We start from the raw sequence: 27006 nt of genomic DNA, 5'->3' as shown, positions 1-27006 counted from the left end.
GTATATAGGAATGTAATAGATTTCTGTGTATTAATTTTGTATCCTGCATCTTTGCTCAATTCAGTTATTAGTTGTAGTATTATTGGAGAGGATTATTTAGAGTTTTTTATGCACAATTCATGTCATCTGCAAATAGTGACAGTTTAAGTTCTTCCTTACCCATCTGGATGCCTTTTATTTCTTTGTGTTGTCTGATTGCCGTGACTAGGACTTCCAGTACTATGTTGAATAAAAGTGGGGAGAATGGGCACCTTTATCTTGTTCCTGATCTTAGAGGAAAAGCTTTCAGCTTCTCACTGTTCAGTATGATGTTGGCTGTGGGTTTATCATATATGGCCTTTATTATGTTGAGGTGCTTGCCCTCTATACCTGTTTTGTTGAGAGTTTTTATCATTAATGGATGTTGGATTTTTTCAAATGCTTTTTCAGTATCTATGAAGATGATCATGTGATTTCTGTCCTTTTTGTTGATGTGGTGAATGATGTTGATGGATTTTCAAATACTGTACCTGGAATAAATCCTACTTGGTCATGATGGATGATCTTTTAGATGTATTTTTGAAGTCGGTTTGCTAATATTCTGTTAAGTATTTTTGCATCTCTATTCATCAGGGATATTGGTCTGTAATTTTCTTTTTTTGTGGTGTCTTTGCCTGGTTTCAGTATTACAGTGATGCTGGTCTCATAGAATGAGTTTGGAAGTATTCCCTCCTATTCTACTTTTTGGAAAACTTTAAGGAGGATGGGTATTAGGTCTTCACTAAATGTCTGATAAAATTCAACTGTAAAGCCATCTGATCCAGGAGTTTTGTTTTTAGGTACTTTTAAAAATTACCAGTTGAATTTCATTGCTGGTAATTGGTCTGTTCAGATTTTCTGTTTCTTCCTGGGTCAGCCTTGGAAGGTTGTATTTTTCTAGAAAGTTGTCCATTTCTTCTAGATTATGCAATTTGTTAGCATATAACTTTTCATACTACTTTCTAATAATTTTTTGTATTTCTGTGGTATCCATAGTGATGTTTCCCTTCCCATTTCTGATTCAGTTTATGTGTGTAGACTCTTTTTTTTAACTCCTTACTTATTTTCTGTCTGGTTGATATGTCCTTTGGAGTGAGTGGTGTGTTGAAGTCTCCTGAAATGAATGCATTGCATTCTGTTTTCCCCTTTAATTGTATTAGTATTTGTTTAACATATGTAAGTGCTCCTATGTTGGGTGCATAGATATTTTTAATGGTTATATTCTCTTATTGGACTGACCCCTTTATCATCATGTAATGTCCTTCTTTGTCTCTTGTGACTTTCTTCGTTTTGAAGTCTATTTTGTCTGATAAAATTACTTCAACTCCTGCTTCTTTCTCCCTATTAGTTGCAGGAAATATCTTTTCCCATCCCTTCACTTTTAGTCTGTGTATGTCTTTGGGTTTGTAGTGAGTCTCTTGTAGCAGCATATAGATGGATCTTGTTTTTCTATCCATTCTGCAACTCTGTGTCTTTTGATTGTTGCATTCAGACCATTTACTTTTAGGTTAATTATTGATAGGTATGTACTTATTGCCATTGCAGGCTTTGTATTTGTGGTTACCAAAGGTTCACACGCAGCCTTTTTACTATGTAACAGTCTAACTTATCTCGTTTAATACATGATTTCAAACACAATCTAAAGGTTCTTTTTTTTATCCTCCTTTTTCTTCCTCCTCCATTCTTTATATATTAGGTGTCATATTCTGTACTCTTTGTCTATCCCTTGACTCACTTTGGGGGTAGTTTATTTAATTTTGCATTTGCTTAGTAATTAATTGGTCTACTTCCTTTACTGTGGTTTTATTTTCTCTGGTGATCATTTTTTTGCCTTAGGAGCACTTCCTGCTATAGTAGTAACTCCAAAATACACTGTTGAGAGGTTTGTGGGGGGTAAATTCCCTCAATTTTTGCTTATCTGGAAATCGTTTAATCCCTGCTTCAAATTTAAATTATAATCATACTGGGTAGAGTTTTCTTCGTTGAAGACTCTTCTGTTTCATTGCATTAGATATATCATGCCAGTCTTCTGGCCTTAAGGTTTCTGTTGAGAAGTCAGATGATAGCCTGATGGGTTTTCCTTGTATGTGATCTTTTTTCTCTCTCTGGCTGCTCTTAGTACTTTGTCCTTATACTTAATCTTTGCCATTTTAATTATTATATGTCTTGGTGTTGTCTTCCTTGGGTCCCTTGTGTTGGGAGATCTGTGATCTCCATGGTCTAAGAGACTTTTTCCTTCCCCAGATTGGGGAAATTTTCAGCAAATATTTCCTCAATGACACTTTCTAACCCTTCTTCTCTCTCTTCTTCTTTTGGTACCCCTACAATGCAAATATTGGTCACACAGTTCTCTCAATATCTTTCATTCCTAGAGATCGTTTTTTTCTCTCTCTGCTTTAGCTTCTTTGTATTCCTGTTCTCTGATTTCTATTTCATGTACTGTTTCCTCTACCTCTTTTAGTCTGCTTTTAAATCCCTCCCTTGTATACTTCATTTCAGATACTGTATTTCTCAAAGTTTCTATCTCTTTCTTGAACCCCTTCCTGAGTTCTTGAATATTTTCCTTTAACTCTGTGAGTATGTTTATGATTTTTATTTTGAAATCTTTATCAGGGAGATTAGTGATTTCAGTTTCACTTTGCCCTCTTTCTGGTGTTTGTGAGATTTTGGGTTGGACCAGGTTCCTTTGCCATTTAATATTTGTATTGATTCCTATGGAATAATAACTTTGTGTAGTTGTCGCCCAGTAGTGTCCTAAAGCTTTACTCTCTTGAGCTGTCCAGCCCCTGGAGCGATGGCCTGGGCCACAGATGAGCAGCACCAGTGCTTGTCAGGAGGGAAGTTCTCTTTCTTGCTTCCTGGCTTCAGTGCCTGCCTCCACTGTCTGGTCCAGTGGGCTGAGCATGCAGGGTGGAGCCTCTGCCTTATGCCCCTGTGGCTGGCATTAGTGGAGTCTCCCTCTGGCTAGCCTGGTGCTATGGTGGGGGCAGCTGGTTTGTGAGCCAGTCCCGTCCAGGCAGGAGGTGTGGCAGGCTGCCTGTCGCAGTAGGGCGCCTAGATGTGCATTGTCAGCCAGGGGGTTGGAGTGCCTGAAGCTCCTGAGATTTCCCAACCTGCTTGTCTGAGTGTGAAGGGACAATTTTGTCCTTTCTCCTGAGCAACAAGCTTGTCCCTTTAGTAGCTCTCTCACTCTTGACAAGTCTTTCAAAGCGCCCATCTTCCTTTTGTCCCAGAGCAGCCGGTTTTGGGTACCTCTTCTCCGCAAGCAGCTGGAGTCTCAGTCTCTCTGAGTATTCCTCCTGTCTTTGCTTTCCAACCCCACTAATCTCCAGAGCACCATGTAGTGTGGATTTGTGCTCCCGGAGCAGATCTCCAGGGCTGGATGATTAGCTGTCCTGCTTCTACCACCTCCCTGCTCCCTTTCACTTCCTCCCATCATTGAGCTGGGGTAGGGGAAGGGCTTCTGTCCCACTGGATTGCGGCTTTGCTACTTTACCCTTTTCCGTGAGGTCTTCTTTTTACCCCAGATGTAGGCAGTCTGTCGCAGTCTTCTTTCCAGTTGCTCTTTCACAATTTGTTGTACTATATTTTCCTATTATATTGGTTTTGGGAGGAGGTTTCTGTCTCGCTTCTCATTCCCCTATCTTTATGCCAATCTTTATAGCAATGACATTTTAAAGATAACATTATTATAGTTTAGAAAATTAACTGTTTATTAATATTCAGTCTGTTTATTTGTCTTTGATTGTTTAAAAAAATGTCATTTTAGACTTGCGTTTTTAAAAATCAGAATCCAAACAAGGTGCTTGCATGACACTTCTTTTATAAAAGATGTGTCATTTAGTTGTTGAAAAAACTGTATTATTTGTTCTGTAGAATTTCTAATATTCAGGATTTTGTTTGAATTTATCCTCATGGTGTCATTTAAGATTGTCCTCTATCCATATTCTAGAAATGTTAGATCAAGAGGTTAAATTAAACTCAGGTTTGATTTTTGTCAATGTTTTTTGTTTTTCAGGAATAACACAAAGTAGTATATGCTTATTGTTGCTTTATTCAGGAGTCTATTAATGTCTAATGATCTCTTTCTATGATAATAGATCAGGATTATATTTTTATGTTATTAATATTTTTTGATATCACTTTTAATGACTTCAATGTGGAATGGCTGTTCTATAATTTGTATATTATTTCCTACGGCTGAGTGTTTAGGTGAAGTTTTTTTCATTCATTATGGTAGTTAGTGTATTTTATTACATTAAAGACTCAAGAGATTTTGTCAATTTAGGGAAATTCTCTTTTGTTATTTCTATGGTAATTTCAACCCCTGAATCAGCCAAATGTGATGTACTTTTGAAGAAGTAGAAGCCTCCTCAAGGAAAGATTAAGGAGGAAATACAACTGTACTTATTGGACCTCAAAAGTTTTTAGGCAGCTTCTCTCTTCTCTTTGGCCCCTCAAGTATGTCTTCTCTGCCTTTCTCTTCAGAGTTCTCTTGTTATTTTTTTGGAGATGGGTTTTCTGGATACTTATCCTCTTTTGTATGACCTTACTGTGACATCTTAAAGCAAAAGCCTTAAAGTCTACAGAATGTTCTGGCCTTTTCTCTGTAGTTTATCAACTCAGTCTCAGTGCTCCAAATAAAAATTCCTCGGAAAATGAATCTGTTGGTTTTACTATGCCTGGGAGTGTGTCTGGGCTTGGTCATGTATTATTAATGTAAATACTAGGTACACTTTTTCAGGAAAGAGGAAATATTTTCAGAATAAAGTGTTAGACATGTGTCTCAAGAGATATCTACTACATCTTTATCATATACACTAAATTCTTACACATAGAAGAATATATGCCATTCTTGCCCTTTTTCTAAAATGTTTTGGGTTTTCTTATTTTATTTTTCAGATTTAGTTTAGAATCTATGGTGATATTTTAAATCTATGCTGCCTGATATGGTAGCTACTAGCCATATTTGACTACTTATTTAAATTAATTAAAATGAAAATACAGTTTCTCAGTTGAACTAGTCACATTCTGAGTGCTCAGTACCACATCTGACTAATGGCGACTACATTGAATAGTGCAGATACAGAGCATTCCATGATCACAGAAAGTTCTTTGGAGTAGTGCTTCTTTAGAAGCTTTTAATGCACATGAATGCAGCAAAAATCTTTAGTTTGTGTAGGTTTTGTTTATAACATTTTGTTCAATATACAGAAGATGTTGTCACAGGATGGCTTTGTTTTCTAATTTTAAAAGTTTCATTGTAGACATTTTAAAAAATACCAAAATGCCGTAAAGGAGACAATACAAACCTCTTGCAATCCCAAGGATAGGATTTTTTTAAAGCCTTTTTGAAATATATAAGTGTACATATCACAAGTGTATAGTTGGATTAATTTTCTACAACTAAATAACGTGTCTTTTTACCACAGTTTCTGTATTCCTGGATTTTTACGATTCATGTCTTGATTGTTTGGGTTTTGTAAACATGTAGTTTGTTCATGAAGAGCACTAAGTGTATTTCTTACTATATCACATCAAGAGATACATGATGTCAGTTTGTCTCACTAAATCAGTGTGACCATATAGTTAAACTGGTGATTGCCAGATCTCCATTATAAAGGCACATTTTTCTTTTCTAATTAATAATTAATTTGTGGGGTGATAACTGGAGACTATGTGAATACCTTGTTCCCCAACAACTTTTCACCCAATGATTTAAGCATCCATTTAGGTCACTTGCAGTAATCAGTTGTATGGGAGTTGCAGAATGATTTTTAAAATTCTGTCATTCTTTTTACCATTTTTATGTGGCATTCTTCTCTAAGGAAATGCTTTCCCTTTTTGCCTGTCTCCTTTGGTTCTTTTTTGTTTGTTGTTGTAAACACTCTGGGTGTAGTGAAGTTGGTCAGTGTGACTTAGCACTATATACTTGGAGACTCATTGCTACCGTCATATCTGGGTAAAGTGCTATTATTATTTTTTTTGCTTTGTAACAGATTGGTCATCTTTATGATATGTCTGTACTTAAACTGAGAATTCTTATACAATATGATCTATAATTTAAAAAATTATATTACTTCGTAATACTGTGTGTCAACTACCCTTCAATAAAAAATAATTATTAAAAAAAAAAAAATTATATTACTTTGGGTTCTTCTTGATTAATTCTATTGAAACATAAACTTTTCAGAAACTGGGGCAACTGTGTTAAGGAATTCCCATTTACACTAGGCAAGAAAGTAAACAGTAAGTGGAGAGTAGGGTAACAAACACTTATGGTATCAAAAAACAACCGTGAAAAAGATCTGTCTTAATGTGCTAGCCCATTGCAGTTTAACATATTGCTTACAACCTTCACAATAGAATTTGAGTGACTTCAGTTACGCATTCCAGGAGACTGGCAGTCTGTTACAATCAGAGTCTGAACTTTAGAGCAGGCTAATTTACAGCGATGGGATGAAGAAAGTTGTGGATTTGTATTACACACTCTCACCTGACACTGTATCTGATCCCTTACCTGCTGATTGACATCTTGAATGAGCTCTTTGAAGTGAGTTCCAGCTTAATTAAAACGTTTGCTTGGTTAGCAGTGATCTGTGAAAGCCTGTGATAAATATTGAATCAGGTTCACCCGCTGGTTGCTATGAGTGGATAAACAGCTGCTTTGTGCAGTTTAATCATGAAACTGTGGCAATAGAGTACTACTATTGTTTGAATTTTTAAAAAAGAATAGTCGAAAAGGTATAGTTATGTCACTTTTGCTCTCTTACTAGAGTGTGTGCTTATGTGAGATTTTGCACAACAGGCTTTCAGTACCTGTTCAGATGGCTTGGACAACAGCAAATGGTTGATAAAGATTAACAATAAACTCTCAAAACTTTCTATGCCTCAAAGATCATGGTATAATTCTACATTCATTGGCTTTTTATCACTAGCTCTTTATGTATGTGATGTTTTGAAGTAAAAAGGGCAATATTTGCTTTTTTGCCAAGTTAAATGGTAGATGAAAATGATCCTATTAAAGCTTGTTTTAAGATTTAAGTTAATGAATTCCAACTTCTCCACAAGTTTATCGTGTATTTTGTAACAACTGGAAGAACTCTTCTAGATTTTACTTTTTTCATCTGTAAAATGGCATTAGAAATAAACATTAATGAACTAACTAGGTGTTTTAGAATTATAATGTTAGGTAATCACCAAACATGAAAAGAGAAATGAAATTATAAGCAATGGAGGGAGCTTTGTGAAGTTATCTTCTTTGGATCATCAGCTTATTTATTTTACAGAATAAATATGGCCAAGTTGGTTATAAAGAAAATGCTATTTCCATTTGGTTTCCATTATAAAATCAGACATAAATTCTGGAATAAAGCCATCACCCAAATAAGTCAGAATCTTCTTTGAGCACCTGATGAAAGTTATGGGCTTGTAGCAATGCACACAAAATTGTGTCTGTAGTTTCTGGGCGATCTCAAACTTGTTTCTCTGTAACAGTCCATGGACCTAAATTAAGAACCCACTTCCTAATAAAGTAGGGTGAAAATTTTGGTTAGGTGGGATGAAAATGAAAGCTATTCTGCTAGGAATTAAGCAGCTGAGGAGGAACCAGAATAGATTGTATTTGCTGTGCTAGGTTTCTTTTGAAGCACTTTTTAACATTTTTCAGGTCCATTACTCGAAGGGTTATCTACCGTAGTGGGGATTCCTAATTCTTTGTGTAAAAGTTTTATAGTTTTATTCCTATCATCAATTTGGATTTTTCTGGAGAGAATAAAAGCCTGTTCAACATTGTTTTTTGATATTTATCTGGGTTAATATATGCAACTTGGTTAATATTTTTCATTGTATGTTTCATTGAATGAAAAAAATCCCAGTTTGTTATCTATTCTTCTGTTGCTACACTTAGCTTGTTTTCCTCATTGTTAAAACAGTGCTGTAAAGAATATCCCTATTGTGTCTGTCATAATGTATAAGAGTTTCTTTAGCATGTATTCCTAACAGTGTCATGCTGAGTCAAAGGGTCTATGTATCTTTGATTTCATTAGATCACCAATTTGCTCTCCAAAGTGAACGTGCCATTTTATACTAAGATCCTAGTGTATGAGAGTTGCTTCATATCCTTTTTGACACACAATCTGGTGGATGTGAAATGGAATCTAATTATGGTTTTAATTTGCATTTTCCTAATTAGTAATGAGGTTGAGCATTAGGTTGCACATCTTTTCTGATGATTATTGGCATTTCAGCCTTTCTTTTCATGATTTTCTTGTTCTTGGCCATTTTTTGGGTTTATCTTTTTTAAACTGATTTGTTGGAATTCTGTACATGTTACTGATAACTCATTTTGTTATATGCAGTGCAAATATCTTTTCTCAGTCTGGTCCTCCATTTTACCTTTTTTCTTAAGGGGAGTGTCTTTGTCAATAGAAATTTTACATTTCTTGAGGTGGTGTTTTCAGTCATTTGTGCTTTTGGTGTACTATTTAAGAAATCCTTCCTTGGGATCATGCAGATATGTTCCTGTATAGGGACAGAGACCTTCTGGGCCACAAAATCTAAAATACTTACCCTCCGGCCCTTTACAGAAAAAGTTTGTTGACACTTGCTCTAAAGAGCCTCTTAATTGGAGAATTTTAATCACCATACTCATTTTTATTTTTCAAGTATTTAAGCATAGCAGTCTTTGTTGTTATTGGGAAAAGTTGGAGAAAGTTATGAAATTTGAGAGATTGACGTTGTGGTATCTTAATCTACTTGAACTAATTACAGCTTTGTGAAAGGAATAGTGGCAAGGACTTAGAAGTTGGCTTTTCTTTCAGTTCAATTCTTATAATCTTTCTTCATCCTTTGAAAAAATTTAGGTATATGTCTCTATATACTAGGACAAGAAAGAATAGATAGAAATTGTTAGACCCAAAATTTTGTAAAAATTGGTTGCTGCCCTTCTAAGAGCAGTTTGGCTATTATAGATTTGAAATCTATTTTTAAACGATTGACTCCTGTATATGGAAGTAATACAGTGGTCACACCCACACATATCTCTGTTTCTCTTTAAATGATAATAGATTTTTTGCTATTGTTTAAGTCGGGTTTTCTTACCTTTTGTTGAAGTAAAAGGACTCTATTGATAGTTTCTAGCTATGGGAGAAGTCATCTCTTAAAAAGTTTGATTCTGCCACTCAGTATACCCCCTTATAGGTCTTAAGGTTACAGGTTTGGGGAGCCATATGTTCTAGCTTTTTTGACATTCAGGTATATTGGATGAGAAGGAATACTTTTTAAATTTATTCTCGAGTTTCCTAATACTCTGTATACAACTTAAAAGAGCAAAAGCCAAAGGAAAACATCCCTGTGGAAGATAAACCTGGTCATTTGTTAGCAGGAAAATTACTTAATGAAAGACACAAAATTCTTTAAGTTTGTTCATCTATTGTTTCAAGACCCATAGGTCAAAGTGTTTCAGAGAGAGGCCATGAAGTGTCAGCCAGTTAATTGGACTGGAGGATATTATGACTTCTGTCATTGCTGTTTTCAGGATTCTTTCTCTATAGTTTTATTAAAGAATCAAAAGTTGCTCATTTTGGTACAAATAATTGTCTTTTGTTAGTAAATAAATATCTTTTTGAGGCCTCTGTTTATTGCCACATTCAGTTTTTTCCATCTTGCAAATAGTTTGTACCAAATCCTTTAAAAGGAAACATTACTGTTTTCAGGATTCTTTCTCTAGTTTTATTTCAGAATTGAAAGTTGCTCATTTTGGTACAAATAATTCTTTTGTTGGAAATATCTTTTTGAGGCATCTGTTTATTACCACATTGTTTTTCCATCTTCAAATAGTTTGTACCAAATCCTTTAAATGGAAACTTCAATAGAAGATCACTTCTGAAAAATAATTCTTCTTAAATATTGCAAAGGATAAAGAATCAACTTTCTTGATTTCCATTTTCTGCTCTTCTTACCCAACCACTCACCTAAAACCATCTTTGGATAACTCAGTCCCGAATTCATAGATGGAATAATTACTTCAGAGTGCTTTAAAACTTAACAAACAAAAACATGTTTAATATAAAATTAGCTATGATTTATAATTATCTTAATTATGAAGTGAAAAAAACAAATTTAAGGTACCTCAATAAAGCTGCTCTAGTGGGAAAAAAGTTTATTGAAGCTAGTTCTTAATCTTTTGCTTTTGTTAACCCAAGTACTAGCCTAACACTTCAAGATAAGCAGGTCCTTTTTAAGATTATTGGTGCCAGATTTGCCTCTTTAAAAATTAAAGTAAGTTTGATTACAAAGCAGCAAGTTATAAAACTGTATAATAGCATCCCTTTTTATTTGAAAAAATATATATGGAAGATATTTTTACATACGTAGGAAGGTGTGCAAGTTATACACTAAATTATTTTTGGTGGGGAGTTGACTGTTTTGTAAATTTATATTCTGGAATTTTTGGTTGTTGAACTGTTCAACTGATGTTGAAAATATGTTACATTAAAAAGGTTTTCCACAGGTCACTTCATGAGGAAGATGTTGGGGTAGGTGGGTGGGATGGGTGAAGGGGATAAAGAGACAGAAAAACCTCAATTATAATATGAGTTGGTCACAGGGATGGAAGTGCAGCATGGTGAATATAGACAATGGATCTGTAACATCTTTCTATGCTGACAGATAGTAACTGTACTAGTTGGGGTGAGGATTTAATGTGTATAACTGTTGAATCACTGTGTTGTGTACTTGAAACCAATATAATATTGTATATCAACTATACTTCAGTTAGAAAAAAAAACAAAAGGTTTTCCCAGGCCTTGAGAAAAGACCACTTTATTGGGTTACTTTATGCTTGGATATAATATATCCATATAATATATAATAATGTATTGAGCCCTGACATTTTAATAGAGTGGATTTAACTATTATAGGGAAGAGAAATAATATAATTGAGTGAGAAGATGGAAGGTATGAAAAAAAAGTAAACTAATTCTGCTACCTAGAGTTACCTTAATTCTTTTACTCTGTTAATTAATTAATATGATCATTGCAAAGGTCAAAAGAGAATTCAGTCAGAAAAATCGTGATATAATTTGCATTCCATTTTCTGTGTGACCATAAATTGTTAGATATTGCAACATATGTAACATAAACCAAGTGTCAGCTGTTTCCTGCCTCACTGTTGACAAGAGCCCCATTCATAACTCTTCTTTTTATCCTTTCAGTGAATAAGTAATTATTCAATATAGAAGGCAGGATATTTGGAACTGGCTATTTAATGTGGCAGCACTCTGTAATGAAATCTGCTGTTACTGGCAACCTGAGAGGAGAATGTAACAATTCCAGCATGGCTGTAACTTTATCTGCTTTGACTGACTGTTTATTTGGCACATCAGTGAACCTTTTATCCCAGTGAGTGACAGCTCCAGAAGGGTCACGTTTACATCCATTCTATCATGTATTGTAATATTTAATGGCAGACAAGGTTGAGTGATACTGGGAGTAATTTGAACTTGCTTTTCCACTGAGTTGAGGCTAAAAGACAGCTTGATCCCCAGTATTGTGGTGTAACATGCTATGACTTAGCATTTGTTTATGAAGGCTAATCTTACTGATTATAATTTTTTTAAAAATCTTCAGTTAAATGGTGTATTTATTCTACTAAAATAAAGCTCTCCAGTACAAATTCTCTTAAGCTACTTTGCTATTTAGCTTTTTTCCCCTGTCAGTGACCACTTCTATAAACTAACCATTTCACAGTATTTCTGTTAGTTGAGGCTGTATTCCATCTCATTGTGTAGTAATTGAGGTTGAGAAGGGGGTAGTTAATAAGAACCCGTGGGTTTTAATATATATCCTTAAACTTTTTTATTTTTGAGTGTTTGGAAACAAGAGAGAAAAATCAGGTAAATATTAGACTATATATTTGCTGTTCCTTATGATGTGTTTAAGGAGACATTTATATAGCCATCTTCATTTTGAAAATGAATTATCAGTGAAATTGTCCATGAAAAGCTATCCTGAATGATTATTTTACTGATGGATTTGCATTCCATGACAAGTAATTGAATTTCAGATGACTTGTTCGACACAAGCAACCTGCCTTCATTATTAAATATTAATAATTTGCATTCATTTTCATACCTTTGTTAGAGAATAGTTTACTTTTTTAGTGATACATTAGATTCAACTTGATATTTATATTCTTTTGTAAGCTATATTTAAAATGCTTCTTAAAATATTGACATAGGATATTTGAATGGGCTATACCGTGAACAAAAATGGCACTTTCAGCTCTAAACTATAATATCACAAGTACACTTGAAGCCTAAGCAGAATTGAAAACCGTCCTCCATTTTATCTTTTCTAATTAATGAAAGAGAATTAAAATGTACTTAAAACATTTGGATCTGAGAGTTGGAATGATGTGTTAGAAAGCAATGCAAGTAGGAAAACATAGTTTATAACTTTTAAAAGTGAATGAAAACCAATTTAAAATGGTATTTGTAGTTTTTAATGGCAAGTTTTAGGTGATATATCTTGGAATATCTATTTGGCATTTGTGATTCATCATTTATATATTCTGATTCCATGAGAGGTTTGATAACATTTTTTATGGTAGTCCAGACAGTTATCTTTTTTTCCTTTGTTACAGGCTCCTGGTCACTGTTCTAAGTGCTATTGTTCTGCTAAGCAAGGAAACAGTCAAGATTCTTCAAATACCATTAAGAAGGATCATGGGGGGAAATCCAAGATACCCAAAATATATTTTGGGACACGAACTCACAAGCAGATTGCTCAAATTACTAGAGAGCTCCGGAGGACAGCATATGCCGGGGTCCCAATGACTATTCTTTCAAGCAGGGATCATACTTGTGTCCATCCTGAAGCAGTGGGTAATTTCAACAGAAATGACAAGTGCATGGAACTTCTGGATGGAAAAAATGTGAGTAAAGCTATTTTGTTTTAAAGAAAAAATAAGACTGAAAAGATTCAAATTACTCAATTTTTTATGTGTTCATTTTGTTTTATATGTACATTTCCAGCGATAATCAAGTAACTTATGAAAATCAAGTTAATCACTAATAATTTATTTTTTTGAAAAATAATTTTATCAAAAGAAAATCCTTATTGAAGTTTAAAATTTAAGTGGGTTTTGGTCCTAAAACTTGGGGTATTTAATTCCTTGAAATTAATTTCCGTTTTAGTCAGATGTCTTCTTATTTTCTTCTTTTAAGAAAGTAGTCAAATATGGATGATGTCATATGAGGAGAAGAAAATATTTAAATAATTTAGTTTAATTAGGTCTAACTAATACATTTTACATATTTAAAAACTTCAAAAGAAGATAGCTTACTTAGGCACTGAGCAAATTTTAAAACGTTTTTTAAATAGATGAGAAATAAAATGATTATCTTGTCTCAGAATTCTAATTAGTACATACTTCTTCAGAAAACCTGTATTGAATTATTAACTTTAAAGATATGTCATTGGTGATTCTGAAGTTTTCCAGGGAACCTAGAATAAGATTAATTTGGTCTAAGTGGAAATAGAGAAATCTTTCTTACTGAAGACCTATGATTTCTAAATAATATTTTGGCAATATTAATTTGGTAGTCTGTATAGTGGCTTGATAACTAGTTTAAACTTCATAACTAGTTTAAAATTGAAGTTACAAGTCTGGAATTACACCCAGAAATTACCAGTAAACATAAATTGATAATATGAAATGACTGATGTTATATTGATATATTTTGAAAGTTATTCTATCTTTAAAAAACAGTGTTTTGTCAGAGTTGGTTCTATACAAAACGCTCTGAGCTGTAGCCCCTAAAATTTCATTTAATTGACATATCACCTGCAACCATATAATATGAATAAATTATTTTGTATTATGCTTTTCTTTCTCAATGCTTTCTTCTGTTAAATTGAAACTTATTCAAGCTTTATTTGGGGATAACCAAAAGATGTTTCAATAGATATTCAAACATGGGAATATAAAGTATAAAGACTAAGGGGCATCAGTGGAAAAACTTAAGTGACTTGTTCAGAACAAGCCCGAGAGAGAACACAGAATTACTGAACCAAAACCAGTGTTGAAATTCTATGCTCATATTTGTTTCTGTATAATAACTGTGAAACTGTGAGATCTCTTCATTATTTTTGAAAAGTTCTCTTTAAGGGAAGTGAAAATATTAAGTCAAATACTAAAAAAATAGTAAAATAGAGAAAAGTCTTGTCATGGTAAAACCCCATATACTTTGTGCTAAAGTGGACTTCTTAAAATAAGTGGCTAAACTGATCTACTGAATTCCTCAAATACTTAAAATTTGGTTTTTGCCTGCAGTCTATGCAAGAAGACTTGCTGGCATTGTCATTATCTTTTCACTTATTTTTGGGAAAATTATTATGTAATTGGTTATGTATTTGTTATCCCATTGGTAAAAGCAATTATAAAATTTTAGATTGTATTAAAAGCAAATAGTCTTATTTTATGTAATCCTCTAGAATCCTGCAGCACTGGTTATATTTTTCAATTGATCTTTACTCTCATAACCTTGAATCATGTAAAGAGAGGAAGTAATCCAATAGACTTGAATATTCAGAATATTTCATTGGCTTTCAGTTTCTGTTTTAAAGTAAACAAGTCTTTTATTTTTTAATATTAGTGATAAAAAGAATTGAAGATTTTTTTTAACAACCTTCTTGTGGTTGTTAGTCTTGACCTAGTTCTGCCTAAGAATGCTTAGCTCATAGACATTTGAACATACTTTTCCTTGTTCCCAAGCCCTCAGAGTAATTTGGTATTGTAATGAGGGCCAATTACAAAGTCACTGTAGGTGTCCATGTTTACTATGGCTGAATTAGCACAGCGAAATGATAAATAGATAACTGACAGTTTGAGTGAAAAAGAGTTTAAAGCATGATAACACTTCAATTGACAGGCTCCCCTCAGGGTTGAGTTACACTGCTAAAATGGATGAGCTTTTCTGGTTTTGCTATCAGCCTGCACAGGAGTGACATTCTAAGTGCCCTTAAAGTGTAAGCTTTCTGATTTTTTGGCTTGATCTGAAAGCACGTGTTTTTTTGTTCATTGTTTCTTTTACGAAAGTGTTCCTGTACTGAAAAAGCAATGCACTTACTTACCTGTTTCAATTAATTAATTACTTTTTGTTTCAATTAAGATAATTTTAAATAGCTCCAGAAATAATTCTGAAAAATTATTTTAGTTATGGGAGACTAATTTTTGTTAAGATGAGACTTAACAGTTCATAATCATAGTCTCTGAAGGCACCTTAGTGACTATTTTGTGCCAATATAAGCTTTCAGAATAGTAAGATACTTGGAATGAAGAAATGGTGAATGTTATATTATTAAACTCAATCTGTATCAAACTCAGTATAAAAGATACTTGGCACATGTCCACCTGTCTCTGGATTCTAGAATCATAGAATTTTAGAGCTGGAAGGAAACTTAGAAATGGTATAGTCGGTAGATCAGAGGAACCTTTAAAGGCTTCTTGTTCAGCTACTCTTTTGATGCCTAGTCACATGAGAAAAATGAGCCTTAAAGCCTGCCCGGTGTCAGACAACTAATTAACAGGAAAGGAGTCAAGTTCTTTAACTCCTAGCCATTGCTATTTTGGCTACACTAGAAACAAAAAAGATAGCCTTATGGTATGGGGATGTTGACAAAGCAAGGTCAGTAAAAGAAGTGGGTAGAGATTAGACAAAGTAAGTGAAAATAATATAGAAAATGAACTAAATAAAGAAGTTTAGGCGACCCCTTTCCTCCCAATTTTCATTTTCAATACCTTGGAGGACCAACAAGTGGCTTCTCTTGACATGGCTGAGTACAAAGCTTTAGGAGAGCTTGTCCCCAGCTAATCAGGCTGTCCTTGGATTTGCTGCTGTTCTATAGGTTATGAAGAATGCTTTGCTCTTTACTCCATTTCTAGCAATTTCTAGGTGCTCTTGTGTATATAATGATATATGTATGCCTTAAAAACATATATTTGCTTTTTGGATGGTTCATAGTTAAAAAAACATGTATGTAAAATAATTGTTTTTTACTTGTTAAGGACAGCAAACTGGGAAAGGTGTTGGATTCCAAAATGACATTTAATTTTTTTATAGATACACAGAATTAGTGAAAATTAAAATGGCCCATTATTCTACCACTTAGTCCCAAATGTCAATTGAAAAGAAAAGAAATAGCATATATGTGGTTAGAAGACTCAAAATTATAGAAAAATATAAAATGAAAAGAGAAGGTCTCTCTCTTTCCAGTTCTTTCCATCCCCTTAATCCTTCAAGGAAACTACTGTAAAGTTTTATGTGTATTCTTCCAAAACATTTAAAATATGTATTTGTTACAATAATCTGTATGTATATATATTTTTAAAAGCTTTAAACACATCAGCACATAGAGAAATCTGACTCATTTTTTAAGGACTGTATCCTTTGTATGCTTTTACAGTAATTTATTTAACATGTTCTTTGTTGGTAGAAATTTGGTTTATTTCCAGTTTGGCTATTAAATAGTACAATATATATATATATACTCATATTAATGGTGAAATTTAAAATTTTGGTAGCTATTGACAAATTGCCTGTGTACTTTTAATAGAGGTAGCTTATACTTCTAATAGTATATTTATACTTCTACTAATTTCATACATTTTTAAATAAGGATATGATACAGCCTTGCTAGGACTGGGTTTTATCAAATATACTATTTTTTGATTAGTGTATATTAATCCCATTTTTAACTTCAATAATAGAATGGCAAAGGACATTAGATAGTACATGAAAAAAGAAATGCAAATTGCTGTTGAAAATTGAATATTCCTACAGTATAATCTAAGCCATGCTAGAAAGTATAAAAGGTACAAATCAAAACAATATTATTCTATTTTTTACCTTTAAAATCAGCAAAGAGAAGAAAGATAAAATTAGTGTTGATAAAGGTGTGGAAAAAGGGTATGTAAAATGGTATACATTTTTCTGGAGGATAATTTGGTAGAATGGTTTTCAAGGAACTTAAAAATACTTTATATTCTCTGATTCCATAATACAATTTCTAAAAATGTATACTAAGAAAATATTTAGAAGTAGGCATGAGAGTGCTCATTGCAACATTCTTTATAAGGCAAAAATTGGCAGCCTAAATGCTCAATAATAGTGAAACTGGGTTATCAACTATGCATATTAATTCAGTGTGCTTATATGACAACCATGAAAAAGTGCTTAGTGATGTGAGAAAATATTTCCAATAGGATTTTAAATAGAATAGACTGTGAGAAAAGAATTCATCCCAGTTTTGCAAAAAATGTTTATTTATTGTGGCTAGATTTTTAATAATCCTCAATGTCCGGGGAAAATTTGCTATGTTCAAATTATTTTAATACTGGGTCACATTGTGGAGATATTTTCATATATACAGATGTATACAAGAAATAGGAAAAGAAATACATCAAAATGTTAATAGTACATCCCTTGTGTGATGGAATTATAGATAACTTAGGTTTTTGTTTTTCATATTTTCTAAATATTTTTTAGTGAACACTCATACTTTATTTTATTTTTTCCCCTAGGTCATTCCTCCCTCCCTCCCCTTCTTCCTTTCTTTTCACTTATTTGCAATTGATCAAATAATACTGTTTCATGACTCCACCTGAAAAGGTACAAAAGTATTTGTAGAGAAAAAAATCTCTCCCACACCTGTCCCTAAGTCACTTAGCTCTCATCTTTGATAGCAACCAGTGATACCATTGCTCTTATGTATCCTTCCAGAAATATTTTTGCCTAATATCACATTAATGAGAACAAAGGCAAAACAAACAATTTAAAAAATATTTTCCTCAAGTTAAGTTGGGGTATCTAGAGCTATCCTGATCTTGAGCTCTATCTGAGCTAATCTAGTTTCTTTAAAATGGTTGTGATTGTATATATGGTGTAATGTCTCCTGTAAAATCTCTGTCTTTTGGCTTTAATGATGTTCCTAAAATTCCGAGATAAACTTGTTTTATTTCTTCTGTTTCAGGATTGATTCACATTTCAGTTATGCATATTTGTTTTTAGGGCAAATCCTGCTATTTTTATCATGGTGTTCATAAAATTAGTGATCAACACACATTACAAACTCTCCAAGGGATGTGCAAGGCATGGGATATAGAAGAACTCGTGAGCTTGGGGAACAAACTAAAGGCATGCCCGTACTACACAGCACGAGAACTAATAAAAGATGCTGCCATAGTATTTTGTCCCTACAACTATCTTCTAGATGCACAAATAAGAGAAAGTGTGAGTAGATATGTAAAAATCAGAACTTTTTTCCTACTTCATTGGGATATAAGTGATAAATGTAAAAGCTTTTAGATGTTTTAATGTCTTTTGCTTTATTTTTTGCCTTATATATATGTAAACTTATGAACAGATATTATTCTAAGGTGTATTAAAACCTGAATTTTAGACTTTGTCATTTTAATTTCCAAAGTAGTAAGTACTTTTAAGTACCTAGTACTGAGGTTGGATTGTAGCAGAGTTTTTCAACTCTGATAGTAATGACATTTTGGACTGGATAATCCCTTGTGGCGCGCAGGCTTGTGCACTGTAGGCTGTTCACCGGCACCTCTGGTATCGTCCACTAGGTGCCAGGAGCACCCTTGCAGTGGTCACAATCAAAAATGTCTCCAGACACTGCCAAATACCCACTGGGGGGCAAAATTTCGAGATCCTTTGATAGCTATCACTCTTCCCCTTTATGAATAGTCAGAAAGAATTATTTTAAAACATTTATGTGAGGAATCTATATTTTGAAGAACTTATATTGGGAAAATATACATACTATGCAAATTATGCCTTGTGAGCTTTTGAGAAGTTTTGATACAGCATTTGTGTTTATTTGTTTGGTTCTTCTCAGAGACATCCTGTTCTTACAGCATAAAACAAAAAGTGAATAATTTGGTGTATTCCTTTTTTTATTCCTTTCTTTAGCTCTGATTGTACAACTCTCAGCAACTTTCTACTTCTTTAAGATTGAAGTTAATAGGCATTATGTTCCATACCCCTACTATCCTTCCTTTTGTTTGGCTGCATCTTAGCTAGGTCTTTTTCCTCTGAGCCGCTGTATGTGTCAATGCCAAGTAAGTCTTCTTAATATTACTTTTTAATATCAATCTCTTTGCTCATGGAATAAAGTCATATTTCTTAAGCTTACTCTCAAGATGCTCAGTAGTCTGACCTGAATCTCTCTTTTCCGCCTTCTCTGCTACAAACTCCCAAGTTGAACCCTTCAGAAATTATCTCACAATCCCTTGAGGGTACCTTGTTATTTCCTATATCTCTGCTTTTGATGACACCTATACTGAAATTCCCTACTCTCTCTGTTGTCTATCCAATCCAAATCCTGTTTGTCTTCTAAACCCTTGTATATTTCCTACTCTTCCATGTTTCTTTCTCAGTCATCTTTAGACTTCTGTATATTACTACTTCCTCAGAATAACTCATTAGCAACTGCTGTGTGACATTTGTTAGTGTTAGGATTGTCTCAGTTGCAAGTGACACAAACCCAGCTTCAATAGAGCTTAAGAGAAAATAAATGGCTGACTCTTTGGTGTGATGGCTTTATTCTCAGGCAACTTCTTGCTAGTGGGAACAAATTTAACCACCAGCTAGCTAACGGAAAAAAACATGATCTCATATTAGTCCCCAAAAGTACTCTGATTTGCCTAGCTTGGATCTCATATCCATTCTTGAACCAATCACTGTGACCACAAAGGGATGGAATACTTTATTTAATTGACAAGCCTAGGTTCTGAGTCTGCTCATGTGGTGAGAGTGGTGATGTCCCTTGATTAATAGATTAACAACAGTCCTACTAACATAACACGGGAGCAGGGGAAGAACAATTTTCAAAATGAAGGGTTGCAGGAAAGACTGAAACGGAACAGATACATACCACATTATATCAGTATTTTGAGAGTCTTTTGAGTCTTGTATTGTTATTTTATTGTTAAAGGTTTTTTCATTCTGCTTTTTAAATTATGTTGGTGATTCCTTCATGGTGGGATTTTTATACCGCTTTGTGTAGCCAGCTGTATGTATCCTGATCCAGGCTCTCTTAACACATATTATTAATTGATAGGTTTGCAAAGTTTTTGAGAGTGTAAAATGGCAAACCCTGTAACACTGAGCTGATGGTTGGCCTTAGTGCTTTGAAAATTTTAAGACTCAGAATCAGTTGCTTATGTAATTACACTTCTAATACTGGCCTATACTATGAATTTTTAAATGAAGTATCTTGCCTACTGCTGTTAAACCCATTTTGCTGAATGTTTTACAGGGAAATTTTTTTATCTTATAGATGGATATCAATCTGAAAGAACAAGTTGTCATTTTAGATGAAGCTCATAACATTGAGGACTGTGCCCGGGAATCAGCAAGTTACAGTGTAACAGAGGTTCAGCTTCGATTTGCTCGAGATGAACTAGATAGTATGGTCAACAATAATATACGGAAGAAAGACCATGAACCTCTACGAGCTGTGTGCTATAGCCTCATTAAGTAAGAACACTTCTCTGTTATATATGACAGAGTATTTTACAGTTAGTAAGCTTTTGACCAGCTATTTGGGAAATGGATTGTTCTTTGCTAGTTAAACTTTTTATAATAGGTTAGTCAGACTTTTGTTTAAAAATTATAATAATGAACATAATTGATTTTTCAAATTAGTAATTGTGAACTTTATTCCTAATTTAACAGGATAATATAAATAGCCCCATAGAATGTGTATAGGACATTGGGCTAAACATAAACTAAACATGTTTAATTAATATTTTAAAATCCTGGATTATGGCTTTAATTTATTGTTTATCCTCCAGTTTGGGTAGGATTCTAGTTTGATGAGTTCCAGTTAACCAAGATTTGAATACTCTAAAATAATAGATTTACTACTAATTAGATTTAAATTTACATTAGATAATTTCCCTTTCATTAGACATTAGGTTGTTGATCTAGAATCCCTTTATCATAGAAAAAACCACCTCTGACTCTACATCCCATTCCATTTACTGCAACATTTTCCTGTTCCCTTCACAGTATTCTTTTTTAAAAATTTGAATGTTACAGAACATGTTTGAACAGACAAGGTATACAAATTTATATTGTAAAAACCTCCTCCCCACCCCAACCCCCATTTGCTTAGTTCCTGTCCTCCAGGACAAGTTTATCACTCATGCATATTTATGCATATATGAGCCAATACTTTCTTTTATCCCTGCTTTTTTAGTCAAAATGATGGCATATTTCCTGTACATACAATTTTTTATCTTCTCCATTTTAAACCAAAAAAATATATTTTTAAACCACTTTATTGAGGTTTGATTGACATGCACAAAGCTGTAAATGTCTAATGTGTACAACTTAATGAGTTTCATGATAAGTATACATCCATGAAACTATCACGGCAACCTATGTCATAAACATATCCATCACCTCTGGAAGTTTCCTTCTGTCCTCTATTAATACAAGATCTAGCCTCTTAGCAAATTTTTAAGTATACAATGTAATGTAAGTATTGTTAATTAGAGGATCTGTGATCTATACATGCATTTTCCTGTATCTTGCTTTTTTCACTTAATATATTTTAGAGGTTTTCCATATCAAGACCTAGAAACCTTTCTCACTTTCTTATTTCTTAATTTTTTTATTAAGGTATCATTGATAGACAATTTATGAAGGTTTCACATGAGCAACATTGTGGTTACTATATTCACCCATATTATCAGGTTCCCCCCCAACACTCCATTATAGTCACTGTCCATCAGTGTAGTAAGATGCTATAGAGTCACTGCTTGTCTTCTCTGTGCTATACTGCCTTCCCCATGATGCCCCTACATTATGTGTGCTAATCATAATGCCCCTAAATCCCCTTCTCCCTCCTTCTCCATCCACCATCTCCAAACCCCTTCCTTTTGGCAACCACTAGTCCCTTCTTGGAGTCTGAGTCTGTTGCTGTTTTGTTCCTTCAGTTTTGTTTTGTTGTTACATTCTACAAATGAGGGAAATCATTTGGTACTTGTCTTTTTCTGCCTGGCTTATTTCACTGAGCATAGTACCATCTAGCTCCATCTATGTTGTTGCAAAAAGTAGGATTTGTTTATTTTCTTATGGCTGAGTAGTATTCCATTGTGTATATGTACCACATCTTCTTTATGTATTTATGTACTGATGGACACTTAGGTTGCTTCCATATCTTGGCTATTGTAAATAGTGCTGCAATAAACATAGGGGTGCATATGTCTTTTTGAACCTGAAAATTGGTATTCTTTGGGTAAATTCCTAGGAGTGGAATTCCCAGGTCAAATGGTATTTCTGTTTTTAGTTTTTTGAGGAACCTCCATACTGCTTTCCACAATGGTTGAACTTGTTTACATTCCCACCAGCAGTGTAGGAGGGTTCCCCTTTCTCTGTATCCTTGCCAGCATTTGTTGTATCTTGTCTTTTTGATGTTGGCAATCCTAACTGGTATGAGGTGATATCTCATTGTGGTTTTAATTTGCATTTCCCTGATAATTAGCGATGTGGAGCATCTTTTCATGTGCCTGTTGGCCATCTGAATTTCTTTGTTGGAAAACTGTCTGTTCATATCCTCCGCCCATTTTTTAATCAGCTTATTTGCTTTTTGGTTGTTGAGGTGAGTGAGCTCTTTATATATTTTGGATGTCAATCCCTTATGGGATATGTAATTTATGAATATATTCTCCCATACTGTAGGATGTCTTATTGTTCTGTTGATAGTGTCCTTTGCTGTACAGAAGCTTTTCAGCTTGATACAGTCCCACTTGTTCATTTTTGCTTTTGTTTCCCTTGCCCAAAGAGATGCGTTTAGGAAAAAGTTGCTCATGTTTATATTCAGGAGTTTTTTGCCTATGTTGTCTTCTAAAAGTTTTATGGTTTCATGACTTACATTCAGGTCTTTGATCCATTTGAGTTTACTTTTGTGTATGGGGTTAGACAATAATCCAGTTTCATTCTTTTGCATGTACCTGTCTAGTTTTGCCAACACCAGTTGTTGAAGAGGCTGTCATTTCCCCATTGTAAGTCCATGGCTCCTTTATCATATATTGATTGACAGTATGTGCTTGGGTTTATATCTGGGCTCTCTAGTCTGTTCCATTGGTCTATGGGTCTGTTCTTGTGCCAGTACTAAATTGTCTTGATTATTGTGGCTTTGTAGTAGAGCTTGAAGTTGGGGAGCTTAATCCACCGCCCCTCCAGCTTTATTCTTCCTTCTCAGGATTGCTTTGGCTATTCAGCATCTTTTATGGTTCCATTATGAATTTTAGAACAATTTGCTCTAGTTCTTTGAAGACTGCCATTGTTATTTTGATAGGGATTGCATTGAATCTGCAGATTGTTTTAGGCAGGATGGCCATTTTGACAATATTAATTCTTCCTTTCCATGAGCACGGGATGCATTTCCATTTATTGGTATCTTCTTTAATTTCTTTCATGAGTGTCTTGTAGTTTTCAGAGTATAGGTCTTTCACTTCTTTGGTTAGGTTTATTCCTAGGTATTTTATTCTTTTTGATCTAATTGTGAATGGAATTTTTCTCATGATTTCTCTTTCTGCTAATTCATCATTAGTGTATAGGAATGCAACAGATTTCTGTGTATTAATTTTGTATCCTTCAAATTTACTGAATTCAGACATTAGATCTAGTAGTTTTAGAGTGGGTTCGTTAGCGTTTTTTATGTAGTATGTTATGTCACCTGCAAAGAGTGACAGTTTGACTTCTTTACCAATCTGAATGCCTTTTATTTCTTTGGGTTGTCTGATTGCCATGGCAAGGACCTCCAGAACTATGTTGAGTAAAGGTAGGGAGAGTGGGCATCCTTGTCTTGTGCCTGATCTTAGAGGAAAACCTTTTAGCTTCTTGCCATTAAGTATGATGTTGTCTGTGAGTTTATCATATATGGCCTTTATTATATTGAGATACTTGCCCTCTATACCCATTTTACTGAGAGTTTTTATCATGAATGGATGTTGAATTTTGTCGAGTGCTATTTTGGCATCTATGGAGATGATCGTGTGGTTTTTGTCCTTTTTGTTGATGTGTGGATGATGTTGATGGATTTTCTAATATTGTACCGTCCTTGGATCCCTGGAATAAATCCTACTTGATCATGATGCATGATCTTTTTGATGTATTTTTGGATTTGGTTTGCTAATATTTTGTTAAGTATTTTTGCTTCTATGTTCATGAGGGATATTGGTCTGTAATTTTCTTTTTTTTGTGGTGTCTTTGCCTGGTTTTGCTATTAGAGTTATGCTGGCCTCATAGAATGAGTTTGGAATTATTCCCTCCTCTTTTACTTTGTGGGAAACTTTAAGGAGGATGGGTATTAGGTCTTCACTAAATGTTTGGTAAAAATTCAGTGATGAAGCCATCAGGTCCAGGAGTTTTGTTCTTAGGTAGTTTTTTGATTACCAATTCCATTTCATTTCTGGTAATTGGTCTGTTCAGATTTTCTGTTTCTTCCTGGGTCAGCCTTGGAATGTTGTATTTTTCTAGAAAGTTGTCTATTTCTTCTAGGTTATCCAGTTTGTTACCATATAATTTTTCATAGTATTCTCTCATAATTCTTTGTATTTCTGTGGTGTCCATAGTGATTTTTCCTTTCTCATTTCTGATTCTGTTTATGTGTGTAGACTCTCTTTTTTTCTTGATAAGTCTGCCTACAGGTTTATCTAGTTTGTTTATTTTCTCAAAGAACCAGCTGCTGCTTTCATTGATTCTTTCTATTGTTTTATTCTTCTCGATTTTATTTATTTCTGCTCTAATCTTTATTATGTCCCTCCTTCAACTAACTTTGGGCCTTATTTGTTCTTCTTTTTCTAGTTTCATTAATTGTGACTTTAGACTGTTTATACAGGATTGTTCTTCCTTCCTGAGGTAGGCCTGTATTGCAGTATACTTCCCTCTTAGCACAGCCTTTGCTGTATCCCACAGATTTTGTGGTGTTGAGTTGTTTTCATTTATCTCCATATATTGCTTGATCTCTGTTTTTATTTGGTCATTGATCCATTGATTATTTAGGAGCATCTTATTAAGCCTCCATGTGTTTGTGGGCTTTTTCATTTTCTTTGTGTAATTTATTTCTAGTTTCATGCCTTTGTGATATAAGAAGCTGGTTGGTACAATTTCAGTCCTTCTAAATATACTGAGGCTCTCTTTGTGGCCTAGTATATGATCTATTCTTGAAAATGTTCCCTGTGCACTTGAGAAGAATGTGTATCCTGCTGCTTTTGCATGGAGTGTTGTGTAGATGTCTGTTAGGTCCATCTGTTCTAATGTGTTGTTTAGTGCCTCTGTCCCCTTACTCATTTTCTGTGTGGTTGATCTGTTCTTCAGAGTGAGTAGTGTGTTGAAGTCTCTTAAAACGAATGCATTGCATTCTATTTCCCCCTTTAATTCTGTTAGTATTTTTTGCACATATGTAGATGCTCCTGTGTTGGATGCATAGATATTTATAACAGTTATATCCTCTTGTTGGACTGACCCCTTAATCATTATGTAATGTCCTTCTTTGTCTCTTGTCACTTTCTTTGTTTTGAAGTTATTTTGTCTGATACAAGTACTGCAACTCCTGCTTTTTTCTCCCTATTAGTTGCATGAAATATTGTTTCCCATCCCTTCACTTTTAGTCTGTGTATGTCTTTGGGTTTGTAGTGAGTCTCTTGTAGGCAGCATATAGATGGGTCTTGTTTTTTTATCCATTCTGCAAGTCTGTGTCTTTTGATTGGTACATTCAGTACATTTACATTTACGGTAATTATTGATTTAACTTGGTTAATACACGATTTCAAACATAATCTAAAGGTTCTTTTTTTTCCCTCCTTTTTCTTCCTCCTCCATTCTTTATATATTGGGTGTCATATTCTGTACTCTTTGTCTATCCTTGACTTATTCTCGGGGTAGTTGATTTAATTTTGCATTTGCATAGTAATTAATTCTTCTACTTCCTTTACTGTGGTTTTATTTTCTCTGGTGACTGTTTTTGACCTTAGGAGCACTTCCATCTATAGCAGTTTCTTTAAAATACACTGTAGAGATGGTTTATGGGAGGTAAATTCCCTCAAGTTTTGCTTATCTGGATTCATCCCTGCTTCAAATTTAAATTATAATCATGCTGGATAGAGTGTTCTTGGTTGAAGACTCTTGTGTTTCATTGCATTAGATATGTCATGCCACTCTGTTCTGGCCTGTCAGGTTTTTGTTGAGAAGTCTGTTGATACCTGATGGGTTTTCTTTTGTATGTGATGTTTTTTCTCTCTCTGGCTGCTTTTAATACTCTGTCCTTCTCCTTTATCTTTGCCATTTTAATTATTATATGTCTTAGTGTTGTCTTCTTATGGCCCCTTCTGTTGGGAGATCTGTGCAGTCCCATGGCATCAGAGAGTATTTCCTTCCCCAGATTTGGGAAGTTTTCAGCATTTATTTCCTCAAAGAGACTTTCTATCCCCATTTCTCTCTCTTTCTTTTTCTGGTACCCCTATAATGTGAATGTTGTTCCCTGTGGATTGGTCACACAGTTCTCTTAATATACTTTCATTCCTAGAGATTCTTTTTTAGTCTGTTTGCCTCAGCTTCTTTGTATTCTTGTTCTCTCATTTCTATTTCACTTACCATCTCTTCTGCCTCATCTAATCTGCTTTTAAATCCCTCCATTTTAAATTTCATTTCAGATACTGTATTTCTCAAAATTTCTGTCTGCTTCTTGAAATCTTCCCTGAGATCTTGAATATTTTCCTGTAGCTCCATGAGCATGTTCATGATTTTTATTATGAAATCTTTATCAAGAAGATTGATGATTTCAGTTTTACTTAGCCCTCTTTCTGGTTTTTGAGGGATTGTGGTTTGTACAAGTTTATTTTGCCATTTCATGTTTCTAATGAGTCCAATAGAATAATAACTTTGAGTAGGTGGT

The 27006-nt window shown here is 34.1% G+C and overlaps 1 protein-coding gene across 1 annotated transcript in view; it reads left to right on the top strand.

Moving 5' to 3' along the window:
- The window catches only part of BRIP1 (BRCA1 interacting helicase 1), a 201871-nt gene that overhangs the window by 37878 nt on the left and 136987 nt on the right, over positions 1–27006 (top strand). The window contains exons 7-9 of the mRNA XM_036911125.2: positions 12665–12955; positions 18093–18314; positions 20377–20576. Of these exons, the coding sequence (XP_036767020.2) occupies positions 12665–12955; positions 18093–18314; positions 20377–20576 (713 nt within the window). The remainder of the gene's footprint in view (positions 1–12664; positions 12956–18092; positions 18315–20376; positions 20577–27006) is intronic.

The sequence above is a fragment of the Manis pentadactyla genome, chromosome 4 (assembly GCF_030020395.1).
Source record: "Manis pentadactyla isolate mManPen7 chromosome 4, mManPen7.hap1, whole genome shotgun sequence".
NCBI lineage: Eukaryota > Metazoa > Chordata > Mammalia > Pholidota > Manidae > Manis > Manis pentadactyla.
This window is presented reverse-complemented; position numbering and strand designations above follow the sequence as displayed.